Source organism: Carettochelys insculpta, chromosome 1 (assembly GCF_033958435.1).
Source record: "Carettochelys insculpta isolate YL-2023 chromosome 1, ASM3395843v1, whole genome shotgun sequence".
NCBI lineage: Eukaryota > Metazoa > Chordata > Testudines > Carettochelyidae > Carettochelys > Carettochelys insculpta.
This window is the reverse complement of record NC_134137.1, coordinates 72,278,535-72,302,513: the sequence shown is the minus strand read 5'-3', so window position 1 is coordinate 72,302,513 and position 23,979 is coordinate 72,278,535. Positions and strand designations below refer to the sequence as shown.

At 41.3% G+C, this 23,979-nt stretch overlaps 1 protein-coding gene across 4 annotated transcripts in view; it reads right to left on the bottom strand.

Annotated features, from left to right (window-relative positions):
• Positions 1-23,621, bottom strand: part of PCDH17 (protocadherin 17) — a 129,035-nt gene extending 105,414 nt beyond the window's left edge. For all 4 annotated transcript variants that reach the window (XM_074988674.1, XM_074988688.1, XM_074988680.1 and 1 more), the window contains exon 1: positions 20,187-23,621. In XM_074988674.1, coding sequence (XP_074844775.1) covers positions 20,187-22,769 — 2,583 coding nt within the window. In that variant the 5' untranslated portion in view covers positions 22,770-23,621. The remainder of the gene's footprint in view (positions 1-20,186) is intronic.
• Positions 23,622-23,979: the final 358 nt, after the last annotated feature.

Here is a 23,979-nt window from a genome sequence, read left to right as displayed (position 1 = left end):
AAGGGGAAAAGAAAAGTAGCAAGAAATATTTAACTGCAATATGATTTCTTAAAAATAACTTTCTTTTTTTTGAGAAGGCATAAGCAATGCATATAAAAACACTTGCCAAATACCACACAGTTCAAGAATCTCTGGCTGAAAATACAATAGCTCGGCCTCCACTATCACAGAGCAGAATCAATAAATCAACATAATGAAATCTATGACACATTATTACATTACTCTGTATTGCCTTTATTTATTAAAAAAAAAGAAAGATGAGCACATTTAAAATAATGCATAACATATCAAATGCCTGTGAGCATTGCAGCTGAGACTGATGCATTAAGAGGTATTTGTGAAGTTCTTGTAAGATAACTTGATATGACATATCAAAGTTAAAATGGCAGAATGGGAAACCAGAACAATAACTACTTCACTCTGTTCTACTAGCATAGTTGTGTCCGATATACTTATGCTGCTCACCATCGACATGTACTTACTAGCGCTACCCTGTCAATAAGCACCACATTAAGAACCTTTTGAAAGAGCTTCTCTGTCAATTATGTTGCAGATGCAGCCTAGTCTAGTTTTCCTTTCAGTATAATATACTGGATCATATTAACAGCACTGGCTTGTCAATACTGTAGATCCAAATCCTATTAATGGAGTTATGCTGCCAATATAATCGGCTTCCTATTTATTGAGCTCCCCAGTATTTGGAAAAGCTGTGAAATGGGATTATAAGGTTATGTTGTGTACATCTGTCTCTAAATGGTATAAAATATTTCAGGAATTTGATCTCACCAGCTGAAGAAACACCTGTGTAATCATTTCTTTCCATCACATGAACTATAGACAACAGAACAGTATGCCGTCACTGAGAGGACATTAAACCACACTCACTTATCACAACATGTTTCCTGTTTGTTTTAAGTAACCCTATAATTTTACAAGACACTCTACCTATGTGCCGCACAGGTAGGAGAAATGCTAGTGGATGTGTGCATGCCATCCTCCCTGTGTGAGATAGCATCTCTGCCAGGAAAAATACAAGTAAGACTATGAAACTACACATGCTTTAGGAATAAATATATGAAGTACTCCAAACTTTTAGTGCTTATTGAGCCTCTGTGTCATCCTGTATATCTTGGGGTAACTGGAGTTTGCAAGTATAATTTTAGTGTAATTTGGACACCTATAAATAATTAATAGGAGGTAGTAATTCATGTATAAAATAACAGAAAAAATTTCAGCAAGCCTCCTTTTTAACAGAAGCCTAACATAAGTGAATATTAGTTGCTTTTTACCACATTCAGTATTAAATAACTACTTTGACTAGATTAGCAGGATATACAACAGATCATTAAAAACTGATATTTTTTTAAAAAAGTCACAAAAATAATTGCATTAAAATGTACTGGGCATTGCTCTTATCAAATTAACTCTGACTTGAAAACATGGATTTAAAAACCATAGTCCAAAATGACAGTTAAAGGTCAATGAATCAAGTTTCCAATTACATTTTCTGGTAGCAGATGGGTGCAATGAAACCTAATGATTAAATTTGAAATGCTTTAATGCATCTTTTATCTATGGCTCTCACCATGTTGAATCTACCTTAACTTTCTTAACAAGATGTTAAGTTTACTACAATTAACTGACTCAATTACAATTAAATGACTTGATGGTATCTTCACCACCTTATCGCTATATTAGCTTACTTTGGAATAGTGAATCACAAGCAAAAAAGAGATAATTCATCTTTGATATCAACTTTGACACCAATGACATCCTGATTTAGTTAGGAAATGTTAATACGGAGAGTTAAACCAATTAAAATTACATATAAGATGACAAAACAATTAAGAGTTAGAGACAGTCCAAGAATTTTTGTATAATTTACAAAAACAGTCTCTTTCCTCTGTTTGAAATGCTGCCTTGAAAGTCTGAAAACAATCTCTTTGTCTTCTGATAGGCTTGTCTACACTTGCCCCAAACTCTGAAGAGGGGATGGTAATCACGGTGAGGGGAGATTACTAATGAAGTGCTGCAGTGAATATGCAGCACTTCATTAGGTTAATTCTCCCCCACAGCAACTTCAAAGTGTCAAACTTTGAAGTGCCGGCACGCATGTAGCTGCAAGCACTTCCAAGTGTCCGCACTACTTCAAAGTGCCTTTACTCCCCAAAATGTTGAGGACTAAAGGCACTTTGAAATGCGCATGGCTACACACATGCCAGCACTTCGAAGTTTGACACTTAGAAGCTGCCGTGGGGGATAATTAGCCTAATGAAGTGCTGCACATTCACCGCAGCACTTCATTAGTAATCTCCCATCACCCTGATAACCACGTCCCCTTCAAAGTTGGGGGCAAGTGTAGACCCAACCTACAGTTTTTTCTATTATGCACACTGGATTTACAATGCTTGTGAATGCTGAGCATTTTATTTTTAATTTTGAAACAAATCCCAAAGTTCTTACTAAAATTTCCACTCAAACCAGTAAATACTTCCAAATTTGTCCTATTCTTTGTAGTATTGTTTTCCTTTACCTAAGAGCACTGAAATATGTATTCCAAGGGGGAAAAATCTATAAAAGTAACGGTATATGGTAAAATGATAGATCAAAATATGTCCTTGTATTGATATAGTATCCTGAACTCACACTGTACTGATGGGCATGGGAGAAAACAGAGACATTCTCCTTTGAACATCTTAGCTTTATTCAGCTCATATCAACACCTTACTATACTTTTTATACATTCTGGAGCTTTTCTTTCTTCTAAAGACAAAGGCACCATGCCCACTGAAATAAACTGAAGGTTTTTTTTTTTCCCTCCTCACTGACTTCAGTGTGCTTTGGGACAGGTCTTTCGTTCAGCTGAAGCAAAATTGTACTCTGGTCTACACCAGTGAACGAAGTCAATCCCAGATATACAATTCTAGCTACACCATTAGCAAAGCTGGAATTGACATATAAGGATTGACTTTGTACCCTGGTGTACAGCTCTTTGGGCTGGCACCAACGTCTCTTACTCCACACTTGGAGTACCAGGGTCGACAGCCGAGCCCAGAGAGATTGATTTTGCCATGTCTGATCCACCTCCGGAGGATCAACCCTGGTGCTTCAAAGGCATGGTAAGTATAGACATAAACTGAGTCCTTATAGGGGTTTATATTCTTATACACATATACTGTACACTGAATACTGCAGCAAGCTGCAAAAATGGAGGCAAAAGGATTACTATGGGCTCCCAACAAGTGAAATGACAGGTGTAGGAACACCTGTACATTATGTTCCACCTGCCCATACACACTTGCAGATGCCCATCTACACAGATGTGCGATTCAGTGGGTTTTTGATGGTGATGATAGAGAATGGTGGAGCACCAAGACAGCAGACCCTGTATATGACATGTTCTGCTCTAAACACATCAGATCTCCAAAAGTAAATCTGCACAGGCATCAGTATACTCCATGCTTTCATCTCCAAGGGAAGTGTATGATATAGTATATTTTGGCCGTGTCTACACTAGCCTCTTCTTTGAAGGGGGCATGGAAATGACACAGACCATGGAATATCAGTGAGGCACTTCTATGCATATGCAATGCCTCTTTAGCATAATGGCAGCCACACAAATTTTGAAGCTGCTAACTTCAAAGTATTGACAGGCAGTCTAGCCACAGGTGTTTCAAAATACGCACCCAACTTTGAAACTCCCTAACTCCCAAATTCATTTTTAGAGCCATGCTGGGGACAAAGGATACAAATGAGCAGGGCATTGGACTTGCCTGTCAGTGCAATTTCCCACAGTTCTTTGTGTTACCTATTTTCTTTAAGTTGATGTCCTTCAGATGCAGCTGGTATTTTATAGCTTATGCCTTCCCCTCTTGAAGATTTTTTTCATAACCAGTCAGAAATTGAGCCTTTCGTTTTATTTAATCCTTCACTGAAAGCCTTAAAATCTACATTATTTACTTTTGTCTGGGTTACTACTTTTTAGGTTCAGGTAACTATTTGATACAGGGATATGAAAGTTTATTCTCACGTAAATATAATTGCCATGAACTAGCACAAGTCACATCTGGAGAACTGAAGACTAACCCCACAAAGAAAACAAAGCAAATACTCAAACACATCAACATATATTCAACAAGAGATTATGTCTTTAAATATTAGAACTATTATAGTCATGTATCTTCACATAGGTATTTTGTAAAATACAAGGTGTGAGTCTAATGTATCATTGTTATAGTCATGTTGATAAAAAAGGCATTTCACCATTTGTGCCTTCACAAAAAGTTATGACCTTAATTACTGGATGCAGATCTTCCCACCATGGCACATGCCTTTATCACTTCAAGGTTAACTATTCCAGGGAATTCTACACAGAGATATATATGAAACTGGAAGTAGTACAAAAGGTGGCAACTTAATAAATGGTATGTATACACGTTAAGACATGATACCTGCATTCTGGAATCTCCAGAATGTTCTGTGAGCTTCCATAGCTTTTAAGGTGAGGGATTTCACCTGCTATGCCCTAAATAGATTGGGATAGCTCATCAGCTTTCTTCCTGTCATACACAGTTGTAGAGCCTTTGAAGCTAGAGCCTGCTGGTAGATGGTATTCTCTGTAAGGTGCTTGGGACTCTGGAATGCCTCATACCCTGTTCCAAGATAGCATGGATTTTTGTCAACTTTCACGGTCCCTTTGTTTCACTGGGGTTTGGGAGACTTATATACAGGCCAACACATGTGACTGTTAGTATTTGATTATGAGCAGCTGGTTGGGTGTGTAGGAGGGTGTGTTGACTGGATCGTTGGTTTGATTTTATCATCTTATTTAAATGGCAAGGCCAGCATATGGATGCTTTAATCAAGAATAAATAAATCATCTGATACTATAATATAATGCATAAACCTAATTTTTCCCAGATAAAGACGCTAAGAAAGCCATTCCAACCTGCTGTGTTTGTAGAAATGCCCAAGTTAGAAAACGTCCACAAAGCCACAGTTAAGAAGAATGAAATAATTTTTTCTGACTTCCAAAAAATCAAAAATCCAAGCAACAATAAAAATAAAATTACAACATGTACACGTTCTGAAAATAGACATATTAAGATTTCTGAAACTGCTCTCCCTGAACAAGGCACTAATCCATGACACAAGATAATGGTGGACTCTGCAGGTGTACAGGAGCCCATGTGCAGACATACTAACTTCAATAAGGGCTCACTTTGGAGGCAAGAGTTTATTTGCACAAAGCAGTTTAGAGGCCACGAGTCATCACCTAATCTTGAAAACACTTATACAAACAAGGAAATTACTCAGGCAAGTAAAGTTCATTAAGACTTGATTAAGACTACTCATGTGAGTAACTCAGATGGCTGTTTCCAGATTTGACCCTGTTGGCCCACTCTAAAGAAATATGGTAGTTTGCATGCCATTGTGAACAAAATAAGAGATCCTATTTGAAAATGCTCTGAAATCCTAAAGGCAATACGTGGCCCTTCAGTTCACACTCTATTCCATCAGTGTTACAATATGACGCCAAGGATGACTCAGCTATTGTACTAAAGCTAACACTGTTTATTTTTGTTCAAATATGGTCAGAAACAAAATAACAACATGCTGCTTCTATTGAAGTAAACTCTATTAGCAAAATTCCTGTTTCCCATGCAAGCAGAACTGGGCTCTCACTTCTTGCCTGACACCTTACATATGGAGTTTCAATTTGGAGAGAATTGTTAGGGCAATGAGACATAGCCCTATTTCTAGAGATTTATAATGGAAGTGCTGACATAAGCTTAACCACACATTGCAACAAATACCAGGATAACAAGCAGATGTAACCAAAACGACTAGCAACCCTACAAATTCAAAAGGAACAGACAGACCCTGGCAGGAATTAATCGGCCATTTTCACGTATCTGCCCAAGGGAGGTATTATAATTGCAAAAATTTACTCTTATACTGCTGAGACTCATAATAATTATGTTTCCTTTTTAACTAGAAATAGCCACAGGTGGTAACAAATTGGGTTTTGAGATGGGGAACTGGGCATGTATTCTAACCCAAATTACTATGTAATTGTCTCAATTATAAAATACTGTAAAAAAACCCTATTGCTTAAAATTTAAATCAAAACAAAAAGACTCCTTTAAATGTATTTTCTCCTCCCTCTGTTACTCAGCATGAGTACCCATTTCTTCACTTTTTGGTGTCAGAAAGACTAACACAACTGCAAGCAATTCACAACAGATTTTTGCAATACTAGCCAAAATTCCTGAAGCTTGCATTTGTTTAACAGTAGCATTTTTCTCTTGTTTTAACTTCATTCAAAGATAAACAGTAGCCTTACAGAACAGGTCAAGATCTGGAAAGCTAGCCACTAATTATTAGGGCTGCTCTGCCAAAAACCAAAGTGCAGGAAATGAGAGGAAGATACAGCTGAAATTAAAAGTTCTATCCAAGGCTCTGGAAGTCAGAAGCACACAAGTGTTTAAAATTACTTACTTCTGAAGATATCTTTATTTCATGACAGTCTCATTATTGTGTTCATGAGATGTACACTGTTGAGGATTCTTCATATATACTGATGGCCAATGAATAAATAAACAAATCCGCCCAGTTAGTTTTATCACAATTCAATAGACTATTCTGCCAGGATTGAAAAGACATTACAGGTGGCTTAAACAGATAGAATACATTTATGGACTTACACAAAGAGAGGGCCATATTTAAAAAATCATGAAACATTTTGTTTCTCCGATGTTTCTACCCACTGCCTACATAGTTGACTGATTTGTTTCTTACCTTGAAGCAATGGGGATACAAATTACTGTGTGTTTTTAAGACTGTGTGTTTTAATACCCAATGCTGTTAATAAAACTGATCGAGTGCTGATTATTAAACACTCCACAGGATTTATACCTCCTCTTCATCATTATTCTCAATACTGAAGGCTGATAATTACATATACAATTTTAAGCACAATGAGTAACTGCAACTATGCAATGGAAAGAAAGGCCCTCCTTCCTTTATTACACTTTTGCCCCAGAAAACCATAACAAAATTTGCCTCTAAACCTGATGTTTTCCCCTTTGTTGCAAGAGAGTACAGACTGACATCTTCTCTACGACTGCAACAATTCTTTACAAATCATGTAATGCATACCCAAAGGGGAAAAAAACATTAAAGATGCTTTGTTAACTAACATTCACTTTCATTCAAGCTGTACATATCTCTTTTTGAATCACATTGTGTCCTCTTCTCCACCACACAAACTTATTTTGTTTGAAGTGTGGCCTAGAAACTGAAACAGCTTCTAAGATTCCTTTTACTGCCACTTCTCAAAGCAGTTAAATCTGCTACTTCACAAGCACTCTAAATTCCACTATATTCTTACTGTTATCTGATCCAGTGAAATGATGAAGAGATCAGCAAAGAACACATTGGGTACTTTACAGCTATGGTTGGATAATCTTGTTCACTATCATCTAAACAGGATTGTTTTTATGGTCCTCATATCTGCATATCAAATTACACAAATGTAAGAAAAACAGCAAAAACTATCAAATATTGAGTCACCAGTATTACCTCAATAGCATACTACAGAATGCAGTTTGAGGGAAGTGAAACGAACAGTTTTTGCAGCTTGGATTCAATTTTGGGAAATGCCACAAGGAGGGATGCTGATAAACAAAATCACAAATTCTAGGCACAATTTTCTATATATTCACACATGACCAACTTCACTCACATGAGTGATCCCATTTACTTCATTGGATCTATTCATGAGTTAAAATACTTCACTGAGTAAGTATTTTCAGAATCAGGCCTTTTCACTTGTAAAACTACTGCAGTTCATAAGTAACTAAGTTCATTTTCACAATTATTGGAGTTAACTATAAACATATTAAGCAGACAGACCTGATTCACTAAGTACAAGGGAAAACAAACAAACAAAAAAAAAAAACCCTCTCATAACTTTGTGCATGTAGGATAAGTACCCACATGTTAAATTTGGGGTGCAGTTACGAAAACAAATCATAACAATAATAGGCCTCTTAACAATCTTTGTGTTTTAGAGTTTTATGGCAAATCTCATCTAAATTTAATGAAATTTATGGCTTCATACAATTAAACTTCTGGCAGTTATGACAGTTATTAATGCAACTTTACTTATTCTTGCTCAGTTTTTATTGAATTGTATGTAACCACAACAATTCTATCCATACATGGTTGCTTAGCAATCAGTAATGATCCAGGCAGAAATACATATTAAGTAAAGATATTGACTGACATGCTCTGCGTTTGAGTCACGATGTCCATTAAAAAACAAACAGAAATGAAAGTTGAAAACAAAATATATTAAAAAAAGACTAAGTATTATTGTATTTAGGGACAAATTATTCACTTAGAAACTATAAATTGTGATTGATATGTCAGTTATGTATAAAGATCCTTAGCTATTATTAAAAATACATTAAAATCCTTCAAAATTTTGATAAAGCCATTATTTACCTTTTGTTTTTAATTCAATTGTCAAGAGTGTTCTGAATAGTTTTAAAAACAGGATATATCTACAAAGCAAGCAAGAGTTTATGGCTTTGAAGACTTGAAATTGATTTTTAATGCACCAGCTTTCAAACACTACAAAGGCTGCTCTTTACTGATAAAGACAGTAAACAAGAAATAGTCCTTTAAATGTTCTCTTTAATGTTTTTCTTTAATTAAAAATCAATCAAAAATATTGCAAGTTTTTAAAAAATGTTGAAGATTTTTGACACACAAAGTGTTCAAAATAAAATAGAAACTTATAATTTGTTACTTTTGTTTACTCGTAGTACTTTACAATTTCTTTGCATTGTAACTTTTGGTAATCAAGAAATAAAAAAACACACATAGAAGTAGTTTATCATGGAACACAGCTATTTTTATTATACAGAAATATAACAAAAATTAAAAGTAGATGAAATAAAATTACTGAACCAAAATGCTTTTTAATACCTTTAAATTATATTAATGTATTCCTTTCCTCTAATCAGACCAGAGACTATTTATGTAGATTAGTTACATCTAGAGTCTCATTTATCCAACCTGTATTTATCCTTTGATCACAAAGCTTGTTAACTTAAATGGTCTTTTATTGTTATGATTCGTTTTCCCATAATTATGCAGTTTAACTGCCTGATTTTTTGAATAAATATATGCAAACGCGCCAATCATATTCGGCAGTGTTATGCTAGATGCTCAATGAACTGTAAGAGTCATTTCAATACAATAAAACTGTCTGGAAATGTTCCAGGGCAAGGACTGCAGATACCAGTAATCATAGTGTCACTAGGACTAGAACAAGCAAATGTAAGTGTGTCATTCATTTACCAATACATTGTCTGAAACACTGTCTGAAACTAATTTCTCATGTCTATCACTGAAAGAACTTACAATGAATCGATGAGCTGTACCATCCACACAGCTGAATTTCTGCATTTATATCCTCTAACAATTCTCTTTTTTTACATTTAGAATTCTGGTGCCCCCTACATTGGAAACCATAGCACACAGTCACATAGCAGGCCTATACTGTTGTCATTAAAGCCTTTTTTTTAATTTCAGATCATTTATTTTAAGTAATCAGAGGGCTTCTGCTTTACTACAACAAATTGACAATACATCAGTATAGGACTGATTAACTGAGCTGTGAAAAGAGACATCCTCTAACTGAAAGTAAGTGAGACATGAACTGATCTTTGTACTGTCCTTTTGCATAAGGAGCAACACTAACTGGTTGAAGCAACTCAGTAATAGATGGTAAAGCATAAACCATATGTTGCATCCTCTGAGATTTACCTATAAAATATATTAGTATTTGGGACGGTCATATAAAACATTGCCTGATATCCTAATTAACAGGTGTATATGTATGAATTGGCTCATTTTGAGTATAGTACTTAATAATGATAATTTTTATACAAACAACTTAATACTGTCAGAATGTGTGGATTACTGAATCCCATCACTTCAGAACTACCAGGAAGCAAAACTTACTAGTTAATCCCTCTTTCCAACTAAATTACCAAATAAAAACATAAAAACATAAGAATAGCCATTCTGGGTCAGACCAAAGATCCAACTAGTCCAGTTTCCTCTCTTCTGACAGAAGCCAATGCCTGATGCCCCAGAGGAAGTGAACAGAACAGGCAATCACAAAAGCAATCCCTCTCCTGAAATCCATTCCCAATTTTTGACAAACAGAAACGTAGGGTAAAAATTCACAATGTGTGTTGAGGTTCATGTTAAGACCCCTTTCTCATAAGGCCCAAATTTCATAGTCTGGTATAAGGCCTTGCTGAACATGAGCAGCTTGTGTTAGTAATAATCTAATGTCCTTGCCTTTTATCTTACATTACAGGCCTAGACAAAGCCATAAACAGAAATGGTTCCTTAAAGTCTGGAGGAAGAGATAACTGCCCAACAGCTATATTCCAAGGCCTCAGGGGAAGGCTTAGGTTGTCACTGATGAGATGCTTTGCCTACCCAACACCTACCACTTTTGCCAGCCCTCACTCTTAGAGATAAGAACCACGTATAACGAAAATCAGTATGCTTGCCATTTACCTTTACCATTCTGCTTTAAATCCCTCGGACATGTACCACTGCATCATACCCTATCTGGAAAGAATAATCATCACTCTCCTGGACACATGATTGAAATTTCATGCATGCATTGTTTAGTTAAACCATTAAGGAATATTACATGTGTACTAGATAAAATGTTATGTGAGCTATGGGCGGAGTCATTATATAACCTTTTAGATTATCGGCTTATTGTGCTCATTTCGTCTTGCTGCTAGCCTATCCAGGTGGTCGGGAACTCCAGGTCTGTCACTTCTCCCCATCCATTGTTATTCTATATAATCAATTGTAATCAGTTGCTTGGTGGTGCCAAACTGAGCATAACAAGCAAAGTAGCACTTTGACAGCGCTGCATAATAACCTCTCCTGCTTGATTCACGCAGTGTCCAGACTTTGTTTCCAACAAGAAGCTAGGGACACCATTCCTACCCATCCTGGCTACTATCTATTGATGGACCTAACTTCCATGAATTTATCTAGGTTTGGTTTTTTTTTTTTTTGGAACCCTGATAAAGTCTTGGTCTTTACAACCTCCTCTACCAAGGAGTTCCACAGGCCTACGATGCTCTGTGTGAAGAAAAATTTCCTTTTGTTTCTTTTAAACCTGCTACCCATTAATTCATTTGGTGACCCTAGTTCTTTTGCTATGAGAAGAATTAAATAACTTTTACATAATCACTTTTTCTTTACTCTCGGAAATCATACTTCCCTCCCCCAACACCAAAAAAAAAAAAAAAAAACTATGTTGCCTCCTGGAGCACATCTATGTGAGTCTGCATTTCTATGAAAGGCAAATTTCACTCATACCCTTCTTTTTGGTACCGCCTCTGTTTGTACAATATAAGCTCTGATTGAAAATATAAAGTCCTCAAGTTACTTCTGGGGAAGAAATTATTCCCAAAATATTCTCTTTGGACTGCCTGACACCAAAATATAATTTCTGTATTAGCAAAGATAAAAAGGGCCTGTGTTTCTGTTTGTCCCTCTCACAGAAATTCTTAACTGGCACGATATAGTGGTAGAGCCATTTTTTCCCCTTTCACCCAACATAGGAATACACTTCACAAACCTGAAGAGTTTGTTACCTCAAAACAACACTGCTGGAGGTATTTTAAAGGTTTCTGACAAGTGAAACAGGCTGACATACATTTGTGTAATACTGCCTGAAAGAGGTTTGGTGCAACATTTTTACTTCTGCAATAGAATTATTGGAATTATTGGACATGGCCTTTTTTAAAATATAAAGGTAGAAAAATGCAAAATGTCTAAATATAAACTCATGAGAGGGGGAGAAAGAACAGCTGTAAAGAGAAACTAGTGCTTCTTCACATGAAAAAATGCTCAAGAACTGATTGACAGTCCTCTTCTCCAATTCTTAATCAGGTAAAACTCTGTTCACTTTCATTATTTTTGCCTGAGTAGCAACTGCAAAATTGGGTCCATACTTGATTATTTGTAGGTGAGATCTGCAAATACTTTAAGCTTGCATAGTGACAATTTTTCAGAATACTATATTAGCTAAATTTTAAAAATAACAGTATATTTTATACATGGTTTTAAACAAATGCAAATACTTGTTTTAATAATGTAAATACAAAAATATGTATAAATAATTCAGAGAGTTTTAAATTTCTCTTTCCTTTATATTATTACAATTATAAAATATTACTATTTTATTAAATAAATTTTAACTTTAAACATAAATGTGGACACTTAAATTATATACAAAGAAAGTTAGACTGAAATCTCCCAAATTCTTCATTAAGAAAAGTTTCTGCACCATCATGCACAGGCTTTTCCCAAGAAAATATATATATATTTATGGGAAACTGTCCACATCTACTATGACATATGATTTTTTATGGTTGAATTCTGAATATAAATGATCCGATTCTACCATCCTTACTACATTCTATAGAAACCATAGGATTGATCTTGCATCACTGCAGTCAAATGAAGTTACGCTATTGACTAGAATGTGAACTAAATCAGGGCCTTAGTGTTTGACTGAATTCAGCAAGATAACTGGCAGGATGAGATAGTACTTAGTGTAATGGTGGCAGAATGTTGGCCAAAGTTATTGCTAAATCAAGTTAACTAATCAAGGGCTCAGTTGTATAAATCTTATTTATGTTGGTAATCACTTATTCACCTGAATATTCCTCCAGTTGAAATCAATCAGACTACTCAAGTAAGTGATCACCAAAATGAGTAACGCTTCAACAACTGTGCAGAATGTAGCAGTCAATGGGAGTTTTACCTAAGTGAGGACTGCAGGATCCAGCCCTTAGTCATTTATTTTTATTGCACTTTTCCCACATTCTGGCTATGTCTACACGTGCCCCAAACTTCAAAATGGCCACACAAATGGCCATTTCGAAGTTTACTAATGAAGCGCTGAAATGCATATTCAGTGCTTCATTAGCATGTGGGCGGCAGCGGCGCTTCGAAATTGATGCTCCTTGCCGCTGCGCGGCGCGTCCAGACGGGGCTTCTTTTCGAAAGGGCCCCGCCTACTTTGAAGTCCCCTTAGACCCATGAGCTTCAAAAAGGAGCCCCATCTGGATGCGCCGCGCGGCGGCAAGGAGCGTCAATTTCAAAGCGCCGCTGCCGCCCGCATGCTAATGAAGCGCTGAATATGCATTTCAGTGCTTCTTTAGTAAACTTCGAAATGGCCATTTGCGTGGCCATTTCGAAGTTTGGGGCACGTGTAGACAGGGCCTCTGTATGTCTCTCTAAACAGAATATAAGTCATAAGGAGTCTGTGATCTTCTTTACCAACTGCTTAACTAGGATTTTTATTCTGAAGGCATTGTTATTTTCCCCAAATCCCCATATTTTCATGTCTTCCTCATGAGTCCTACTTACTTACTCTCCCTCAGCTATTTTGTATTGTTTAACTTTGCAGCGTTTAACTCCACAGACCATGTTAGGATATAAGGCCTTAGATTGATGTCACTTATATCTACATAGATCAGGCATAACTACAGTGAAATCAGTGGAGTAAAAATACCCATAATGTACTAGGAAGGAAGGTCAGAATCAAGCCCACAGGGTCTACAACAAACACGATACAAAAGAGGGGGAATCTGATCTGCAGTCACTAGCCACATTAGTAATCCCAGCGGATATCACTGTCAAATAAGATTGCAAGATCATGCCATAAAATGCATGTACTTTATATAACAGTAACATAATGTTCAGAGTGGCTGTTGGGCAGAAAGGAAATATTTACTGCAGTGCAAATAGAAAGAAAATGTGCAATCCTACACTTCTTACACAGGCAATACTTAAATTGACTTTAATGCACAATGAAAAATAGGCCTAAAAGCTATAAAAATGTGCATAGTGTAATTATACCCAGTGCAATATATATTTTCAAATCTCAAACACCTAATAGGGCTATTTTGCATAGATCTAATCTGACCATGCACGTTATAAAAATTACCGTACTCCCCAGTCAGATAGCTCTGGCAAGAGATCAGATGTTAGTCTGGTAGGTTTTTATTTGATCTTAGAAAATACTTTTGGTAAATCCAAATGTCTGGGAACAGTGAGTCTGACAGTTACTGTGGGTGTGGGGACAGGTGAGAGGGGGGTCCTGGCTCTGTGCACCGCCCAGAAGAGGAAGAGCCTCGCGGAGGAAGGAGTGAAGCCAAGAACAGTTAGCCCTTGTCCCTGCCCAGAGCACAGTGCTGCCCCCACAACCCTCAAAAAGCCATGCAGAGGAGAGGTGTGATGCTTCCCCGCTGTTTTAAAGGGGCCCAGAGCTCCTGGATGTTTCCACTGCTACTGTGGCAGCTCCAGGCCCCTTTGAAATACTGGACCCCTATGCAGTTGCGCCCCATGCACCACCCATTGAGGACCCTTTGTAATGTCCAGCCCTTATGCAGTTGCCCTCTTTACCTCCATTCCACCCCATTGTCTGGCCTGTCTGGGAAATATAATGTCTAGACCTGCAAGACTGCTACTGTGCAGAACTTTCACTGACTTCTCCCACATTCTCCCATACATGTCCTGAACTCCAACTCTATTAGAAAAACATAGCTTCTGCACCAGAACTATATTCCTCCATTTCAAAGGACATAAAACTCAAACATATGTAAGTCTTTTGAGACTGGATTTCTGAATGCTGTGAATGAATGCAATTTGTTTTTTAATTGTTTCAGTTCTCCTGATATTGCACTGTCAGCATGTTTCCTTCTGCAACACTGCACACAGAAGTTTCTTAAAGCAAGCAATGGAATAGAAGCATATTTGAAGAGCATGAATACAGCTTATGGGTTCCCCCCCCCCTTGAAGTCTATCTTCTCAGATACGACTAGACACCAGGTGATGAGGTTGCATTGGGACTTGACAGTAATCTGTTGACACATGGTAAACATCAGGTGCCTGGAAGTATTAAGAATGATCTGCACTTTATCTTAAAATGTTACAGGACTGCCTACAACAGCAAATGTAACAATTCCCAGCTTGATAGTTTCTTGTAAAATAGTCTTTTTCTTTTCTTCTTCTTCCTCTTTTTTTCTGTTCAATAAACTCTGTGACCACAGTTTCTCCATTATGTCTCACTTGATATATTTACAAGTCTCCTCACACTGCATCACAAGTAGAATAATACTCTCTATGATCATCAAAACTCCTTGCATATGCAGATAGTTTTCTACACTACTGTCATGTCACTTTAAAGAACCCTGTTTCTGCTGGTTTCCCTTTATCCGTCCATTCTTTCATCTACTGGAAACTTGAAGAAAAAGAAATTGTGATTTGTTTGCCAGTATACTATTTGCCTGTGTCCTGTTAGCATGAATTGCTTACACACTTAGCTTCAGAAGTTTTTGATGGGACAGAATATGAATTTATGTACTTGTAGAATACAGAGCAAAGTCACGTTAGTTACAAGATGAAGGGCTTAGATGGAAGCTTGATCTAATCTATCCATGAAACTGATACCATTTGTCCTCTGTGAGGCATTTAAAATTTTGGTTTATAAATTTTGTTTGTGTTTATAAATACATACCAACAGATGTATGTCTAAATATATTCAAGACATGTTTGTGTACAGTAGATGTTCTAACTATGTATGCCTGGTAAAGTAACAGTCTTTATATGTCATCCTGTCAACTGATTAATCTATAGAATATAAATGGACTGATTTTTCAGAGTTGCTGAACACCTGCAATTCTCATAGAAATCAATGGGGGCTGAGTTCTCAGTGCCCCGGAATTTCCATCCAACATTTTATACATACAGGAGTTTTGAATATTTGCCTTATTGGCCGTGTCTACACTAGCCCCAAACTTCGAAATGGCCACGCAAAATGGCCATTTCAAAGTTTACTAATGAAGCGCTGCATTAGCATGCGGGTGGCCGCGGCACTTCGAAAATGACGTGCCTCACCGCCACGCAGCTCGTCCCAACGGGGCTCCTTTTAGAAGGACCCCGCCTACTTCCAAGTCCCCTTATTCCCATCAGCTCATGGGAATAAGGGGACTTCGAAGTAGGCGAGGTCCTTTCAAAACGGAGCCCCATCGGGACGAGACGCGCGGCGGCAAGGCGCATCAATTTCGAAGTGCCGTGGCCACCCGCATGCTAATGATGCACTGAATATGCATTTCAGCGCTTCATTAGTAAACTTCGAAATGGCCATTTGCCTGGCCATTTCGAAGTTTGGAGCTAGTGTAGACGTAGCCATTGGGGTACAAAACCCCACTAACTCACTTGAGTTACTCATACACCCATTTCAAACTACTGAAATTTACTCACAAATGGTAGTAAGCAGATGGGAAGTTAAAACATAAAAGCTAATGTATTCCAAAATATATTGACCTTGCGAAAAGATTATGCCACCTCATTCTTATTGAACAGTACTTGCTAAGGAAAGTGTTTTTATTGGGCTAGATTCTGATAGCCATAGTTTGGCTAAATTGCACCGTTCTCCAAATATCCATTAACTTTGATGGGACTATAAGTGAGATAAGATGTTATGCATGAATAAGGATATCAAAATCTGACCTATTGATTTCAGTATGGAAGTAACTCCGGGGGGGCGGGGGGGAAGGTAAGACTGGGAAAATCTGGCCCTTATTGATTAGACAACCACAGACCTTGATTTAATTATTCATAAAATTTTGGTAGTGTACTAGTTAATGTGAGGTAATGTAGTATATTTTATAATATACAAAATCTTAGTAGAACCTCACTATAGAGCTCTTTCTTTAAATTGTTGCTGAGAAACAGGAGAAAGATTGCTATTTGGTTCTGTAAATTAGTAAGTATGAGATTAACATCATTCCACTATCCATATATATGAAAAAACTAAACTGAATATTCACTAGAGAAAACACTTATACACTAGCTTAGATTTTACTTAAGGCTCATCTAGACTGCAGGCTTCTATCAACAAAACGTCTGATGACAAGGCGTGCATCCAGAATGCATTGGGAGAATTCTGTCGACATCCCTGTAAACCTGGTTCCATGAGGAAGAAGGGATGTCTCAACAGAGGCTTTTTTCCCCTAACATTAGGCCCCATGTGGATGGGCCAAATGTTAAAAAAGACTCTCCGGAAAGAACTGTCGACAAAAGATCCACAAATGCTTTGCGCAATTTGCAGATCTTTTGCTGACAGTTCTCTGCAATCTAGATACAGCCTAGCAGAAGCAATAAGCAAACTGCATTTGTCACTGCTGAAAGAAGGTGGACAATAACCCAGATATTTGGAAACTAGCTCTTCCCTCCCCTGGCTGCCTCTTTTGCTTCCTCACATTTATTTACCTAGAAGCAGATTTTCTAGAAGTGGATTAGGATCTATTGGATTCACATGGAAGCCTCATCCTGCACTTTGCTCATGAAAAATTTCCACTGATTCTAATGAGAGCTTCAACGAAATGCAGAATCAGGCACAAAGTGGCACGTACCTTCTGATTTTAAGTGCAGTTTATGTATAATATACATAGACAAATAAGGAAAGAGAATATAAAATTCTGTTTCTGTGGAATGTAAAAATCTGTAGCAAACTGTGATGAAGATATGCAGTTTTTTTCCCCACACACTGTGCTGCTAATGCCAACTCCTGATACTATAAACTTGAGCCTATTCAGAAGTGAGCACAAGTATATCAAACTGCGTATTTGTTTTATGATTAGGTGGTGACTATTTAATTCAGGTTCACTTGTGACCTACATTTAATTTAATCCAGGTTTCCATAAATGAAATGCAAGCGTTTCTTAAGCCACTAGTTACGCCAATGTGCTCCAAAACATCGTGTGCAGATATTCAGGAAAACACAATGTTAAATATTAGGTATACTGGTTCATGCTATCAGGAATTAGAGTTAAGATTTTCCACAGTCATCACAGCAAAACCTTCACAGAAACCACAGCACACTTTTTTAAGGGAGGAAATTCCTCTTTTCAGTTTTATATAAAATCTCAAAAAAAAAAATGACTGATATTATACAGTGAACACTGTGAAAAGGAATAATATTTGACGGGGATTTTACACTACAGTTGAATCTTTACTATTCAGTAGCATCAATACAGGTATTAATTGCTTTATAGAGACATTACAGGGTTGCAAGAAATTATAATTTTTTATGTTTTAGTAACTATTACACTTTTCACTTGGAAAAAAATTATTTTTGTATTCTGACCACTACATTTTACAGTGAAATATGACAAGATTTAAACACGAATCATTGAACGTTATCTGTCTTTTAAAGTATTAATAATAAACTAAATTGTTTTCATTAGTGCCCTAACATAAAATTCTTCCTGAAGTGTCACTCTTCATTAAAATCAAGTTCATATTTTTTTTAGTATTACTAAACCACTAAGTGATAACACAAATTCATGATAAGTGAAAAATAAAATTCTTTCTGTGACACAACTCAATAGTGGGTTGAGGAATAGTTCACAGTGGTCTTCCAGACAGGCCATTTTTTTCCTGTAGTTATTAAAATATACAGTCAAAATGGATCAATTATTGGTCACCTCTCTTGAGATTATTAGATGCCACTGGAAATTAGTAAATTTGGTGTTCACAAAACTCCATCATCTGAAGCCTCAAATGTATTATGAATTTCCTTTTTATATATCAAGTGTCTAGAGCGCAACTTTTTTCTCATTAGCTGGCAACATAAAATGAGTCTGTGTCACTTTTGATACACTCAGCTCATTCTCCCATGACTCAGAACAGCATTTTAGGAGAGCCACAGGACAAAACAGATATGACACTTCAGATATGTTTAGCAATCATTGTCCAGTGCCTGCATTCAATGAAAATTTTATAAACTGCTTTGGAGCAGACCTGTAACATTTGAACATTAAGCCCCACTAATCAAATACTTTAAATTAGGTCAATTAAGGTCAGATTCTGCCCTCAGTTTCAGGTACAAAGTGCTGCTTCAGAACACACCTTCTGTGTCTGAACTTAAAACTACACTCATGTATATTAAGTTGTTCTTACAATGCCCAAATTCTGTCATCACTGCCATACATGAAAATCAGAGGGGCGATGGGTGTTACTGAAGGCAAAATGTGTCCCACTACTATCTATTTCTAAAATGGGCTTTGATAAGAAAAAAGGAAGTCTTTCACTGTAAAGCAGTAATCAGTACTCATTCAGGATACTTGTTGTTTTGCAATAGGATAAGGGTTTCATTAACATTGGAAGGGGAGAGCAAAACTATCACATACATTTTAATTTAGTTAACTAAGACAAATTTCCAAGGCTGAAAGTTCTCTTGTTTTAAGGGAAGAAAAAAAATAGTAATGGGTCCCCAAATTACACTTTTCTGTGCCAAAGGATTAAAAATATGTGCATATATGTTCTAAAAAAAGAAATTTAAAAATTAGAAAGCATACAACTTGGAAATAGCTCATTTTACATACAGGTAACAGGTTTCCACAGGGGGAAAAGAAGTGTGTCCTTGGTGTGTACAGTTTCTGACATGTCCTGTTGGTTACAGCAGCAGACATTAACTTCATCAAATATTCTCACCCCCATCCACCCCAAACAAAAGTACAGTGAAACCTGTGAAAGAGATCACCTTTACTGGTTGTTTGTCGTGTTGTTGTAGCCATGTTGGGCCCAGGTTACAAGAGAGACAAGGTGGGTGAGTTTGCCTTTCCCAGACTTGAAGAATTCTGTGTAACTTGAAAGATTATCTTCTTCGCCCACAGAAGCTGATCCAATTTATTACCTCACCTACCTGGTCTCTCTCTCTCACTCCTTTATTAGGAAATTCCCATTTTAGGTGACTACTCCAAAGTATCCCAAACATGTTAGGCTCCACTGTGTTCTCACATACACCAGTTTTACCCTGATGTAATTCCATTTATGGCAGTGGAGTAACTTTTGACTTACACTGGAAACACCAGCATAATGACAGAATCAGACCTCTCAAGCACGGTCTGCACCACTTTTATTTTCATAAGTCCACCTCCCTGAAGAGACTGATTTTTGTTGGTGCCTTACAGCAGGTTTCACTGCAGACAAAATGTAAAGTTTAAACCAGGGTCTAAAGAGAGGTCCAGGTTATTCTAAAGGTCTCCTACCTGAATTATGGACATCCGGCTCGGGGGAGCCTCACTGGAGTTAGTCCCTTGCCCTGTGAAGCTGGTGTGGCAGCCCACATGTCCCTGGGGCACAGTCAGGTTGTTGGAGGCAGGTTTCAGATACATCACCTCAGACCTGGGTGAGCTGAGGGGCAGACGGGTCTGGTAGTCAAAGTACATGGGTGAGGTGGCCAGCGATGGGCTGCTCACTACGTTCATGACATTGAGGGGACCCCTGCTATCCTCACCCTCACTGGGCACCAGCATAATGTCATTCTTGCTGATTTTCTTCTTCTTGCCCTTGCCCCCGCCACTGCTGCCTCCTCCTCCTCCCCCACTGCTACCACCCCCGCCTCCTAGCTGGGGATGGCTGTACTCAGCGATGCGGCAGTTGTAGGTGCGGATCTCCTTGTTCTCCCGCTTGCACTTCACAGCAATGGTGATCATGGCAGCTAGCAGGATGATGGAGACAGTACTCAAAGTTACAATCAAGGGCAGCGACAAGTCCCAGTGTGGTCGCCGATGTTGCTCTCCATTTACCTGTGGCTCGCCGGCTTCAGGCAGGGGTCCGGCCAAGGCCCTGACAATCAGCTTGGCCACAGCTGAGAGGCTGGGTTTGCCATGGTCACTGACCTTAACCACCAATTCAGCCACAGGACTCAGTTCTTCCCAGTATGGGTGCAAAGTACGTATCTCACCACTGGTGGGGTCCATCTCAAAGAGGTGCTCCTCATTGCCCTCGACGATCTCATATGTGAGGCGTCCGCTCTCCCCAAAGTCACTGTCCAGGGCATGCACAGTGCCCACAGGGTAGCCCACACCAGCGTTGCGTGGCACCTGGAGCTCCGCGGTGTCATTGATGAGGGCAGGCAGTACAATGAGGGGCGCATTATCATTGACATCCAGCACCGTGACACGCACGGTGGCGTTGCTCTCACGGTGGGGTGAGCCTGAGTCCTTGGCCAGCACGCGGAACTCAAAATGCTTGGTTTGCTCATAGTTGAAGCTCCGCAAAGCATAGATGGCACCATTGGTGGGGTTGACGGAGACATAGGTGTAGATAGAGACATCACCCACATGCCCGGGCAGAATGGAGTAGGACACAGTCCCATTCTGGCCCAGATCTGGGTCCTGGGCCAGCACAGACCCCAGGTACTCGCCAGGGATGTTATTCTCAGGCACCTGCAGCACGTAGAGGCTCTTGCTGAAGCGGGGTGGGTTGTCGTTCTCATCCAGGATCCGCACCGAGAAGGACTTGGTGGAGTTGAGCGGGGGGTTGCCTCCATCCCGGGCCAGGATGGTGACATTGTACTCGTCCTGCGCCTCACGGTCCAGCGGCCGGTCTGTCACCACTGTGTAGAAGTTGTCGTAGTTCTCCTCCAGGGCAAAGGGCACCATGCCTGTCCCGCCGCCCCCCAGCACCCGGCACTGGAGCTGCCCATTCTTGCCTGAGTCGCGGTCTGTGACCCGCACCAGGGCGATGACGGTGCCCGGCGGGGCGGCCTCGCTGAGGGCCCCCTGGCGGACGGAGACGAAGCCGATGACGGGCGCGTTGTCGTTGCGGTCGACCAGGCGCACGGTGACCTTGCAGTGGGCGGGGATGGGGTTGGGCCCCAGGTCTCGGGCCTGCACGTCGATCTCCAGCAGGCCGCTCTCCTCGTAGTCCAGGTTGCCCTTGACGCGGATGAGGCCGCTCTGGGGGTCGATGCTGAAGAGGTCGCGCACCCGCTCGGGCGCGTAGCCACTGAAGGAGTAGAGCACCTCGCCGTTGGTGCCCTCATCCGCGTCGGTGGCATTGAGGTCGATGACAGCCGTGCCCAGGGGCGCGTTCTCGGGCAGCTCCACCACATAGGAGGCCGCCTCGAAGACGGGGCTGTTGTCATTGGAGTCGATGAGGCGCACGTTGAGCTGCACCGTGCCCGAGCGCGGCGGGTCGCCGCCGTCCAGCGCCGTCAGCACCAGCGTGTGGTGGCTCTGCTCCTCGCGGTCCAGCGGCTTCTGCACCACCAGCTCGGGGAACTTGGTGCCGTCGCCGCGCGCCTTGACGTCGAGCGCGAAGAGGCCGTAGTCGTCGCGGGTGAGCAGGTAGGTGCGCAGCCCGTTGTCGCCCGCGTCCGGGTCGTGGGCGCTGGTGAGGGGGAAGCGCGTGCCCGGCGCCGCGTTCTCGGCGATGTCCATGTCCACCTGCTCGGCGGGGAAGGCGGGCGCGTTGTCGTTCAGGTCCTGGATCTCCACCTTGATCATGCAGATCTCCTGGTCGTTGGCGAAGACCTCGAGCGAGAGCTGGCAGCGCGCGCTGCGGCGGCACAGCGCCTCGCGGTCCAGGCGCTGCTTGGTGTACAGCAGCCCGCTCTCGCCGTCCACGTCCAGCAGGTGCGGCGCCGAGTTCTCCAGCACGCGGAAGGTCGCCTTGGCCCCCCGGCCGCCGCCCCGCTCCGCCGGCCCCGCCTGCAGCCGGGCATCCCGCCCGATGTTCCCGATCACCGTGCCCGCCCCCTGCTCCTCCGGCACCGAGTAGTTCAGGTTCTTCAGGCTCAGGGCGGGGGCCCAGCAGAAGAAGAAGCAGCAAATGGAGAGGTACATCCCCGGCGTGGAGGTGGCTCTGGCGGGAGCGCGGCGGGGGGGAGGGTGGCCGCGGATGCGGCAACACCGGGGCGGCCCCTGCCCCTCTTCCTCCTCTGCCGCCCGCCGCCGCCGCCCGTCTCCCGGCGTTTAAGTTGCGGAACCTGTTGCTCCCGCTCGGCTGCAGAGACCCAGGATGCGGGGCAGCCAATGGAGCATGTAGCTCGCGGGGAGGGCAGGGGCGGGGCGGAGCGGAGCGGCCAGCAAAGCAGCCGCGGCAGTCCGGAGTCCGGCGCGTCTACGGCCGCCCGGTCGCCGCACAGTCACTTGGGCCGGCCAACTTCAGCAGGAGGAGGCGGATAAAAAGGGAGCGGCTCCTTTAAGCGGAGCCCCGGGGGACGCGGGGGGGAGGGGGGGCTTGGTGGTCAATAGCCTCCGAGTGGCAGCGGCTATAAAAAAGGGTGAGCTCGGGGGGCGGCGGGGGGGGCAGGTTTTCCAGATCGGTCCAAAAATTACATACACATATTTCGAAAAAAAAATCCAGGGGGGAAAAGGAGGCGGCCAGCGGGACCGCAGACAGACCCCGCTTATGGGCTACTCACTGCTGGGTGGCTCGGCGGGGGAGGGAGGTGAAGCCCCGAGTCCCTTGCCTGGGTAGCAGCCCGCTCCGCGCGCGGCGAGAGGCGGCGAAATGTCTGGTCGCACCGCGGGGCGGTCGGTTCTCAGGGAGCGTTTTGCTGCAGTTAAGGCTCTAATCTCGCGTCGCCGGCGGCGGCGAACTGCAGCTCGCTGCCATCGGTATTCCCCCTGCGCCGGCTCCTCCGCGCTCGCTCCTTCCTTTCCGAGCAACAAGAAGAGGGAATCGCAGTGTGAAAACTAGTGTCCGGGTTGGTAGTTTCCTCGCCTTTCTCTCCCCGAGCCTCCCTTTCCTCCGTGGGGGGGGGGGGGGGAGGGAACGAAGCGGGGGGGGGGGGGGGGGGGGGGTTAAGAAACCCGCCAGCTGCTCGTCATCGCCAGCGATAGATGGGTTGGTGGTGGTGGTGGTGGAGGCGGGGGGGGGGGGGGAAATCACCGGCTCTGTTCAATCAAATGCACACTTGGGTTTCTTTAAGACAGGCCAGTAGCTGCCGCCGCCGCCACATCCTCTCTCGCACACGGCGCGCGCGTGTGTGTGTGTGCGCGGAGCAGCACTTTTCTCGATGCAGTTTAATCCCAGTTTGCCTTTCTCGCC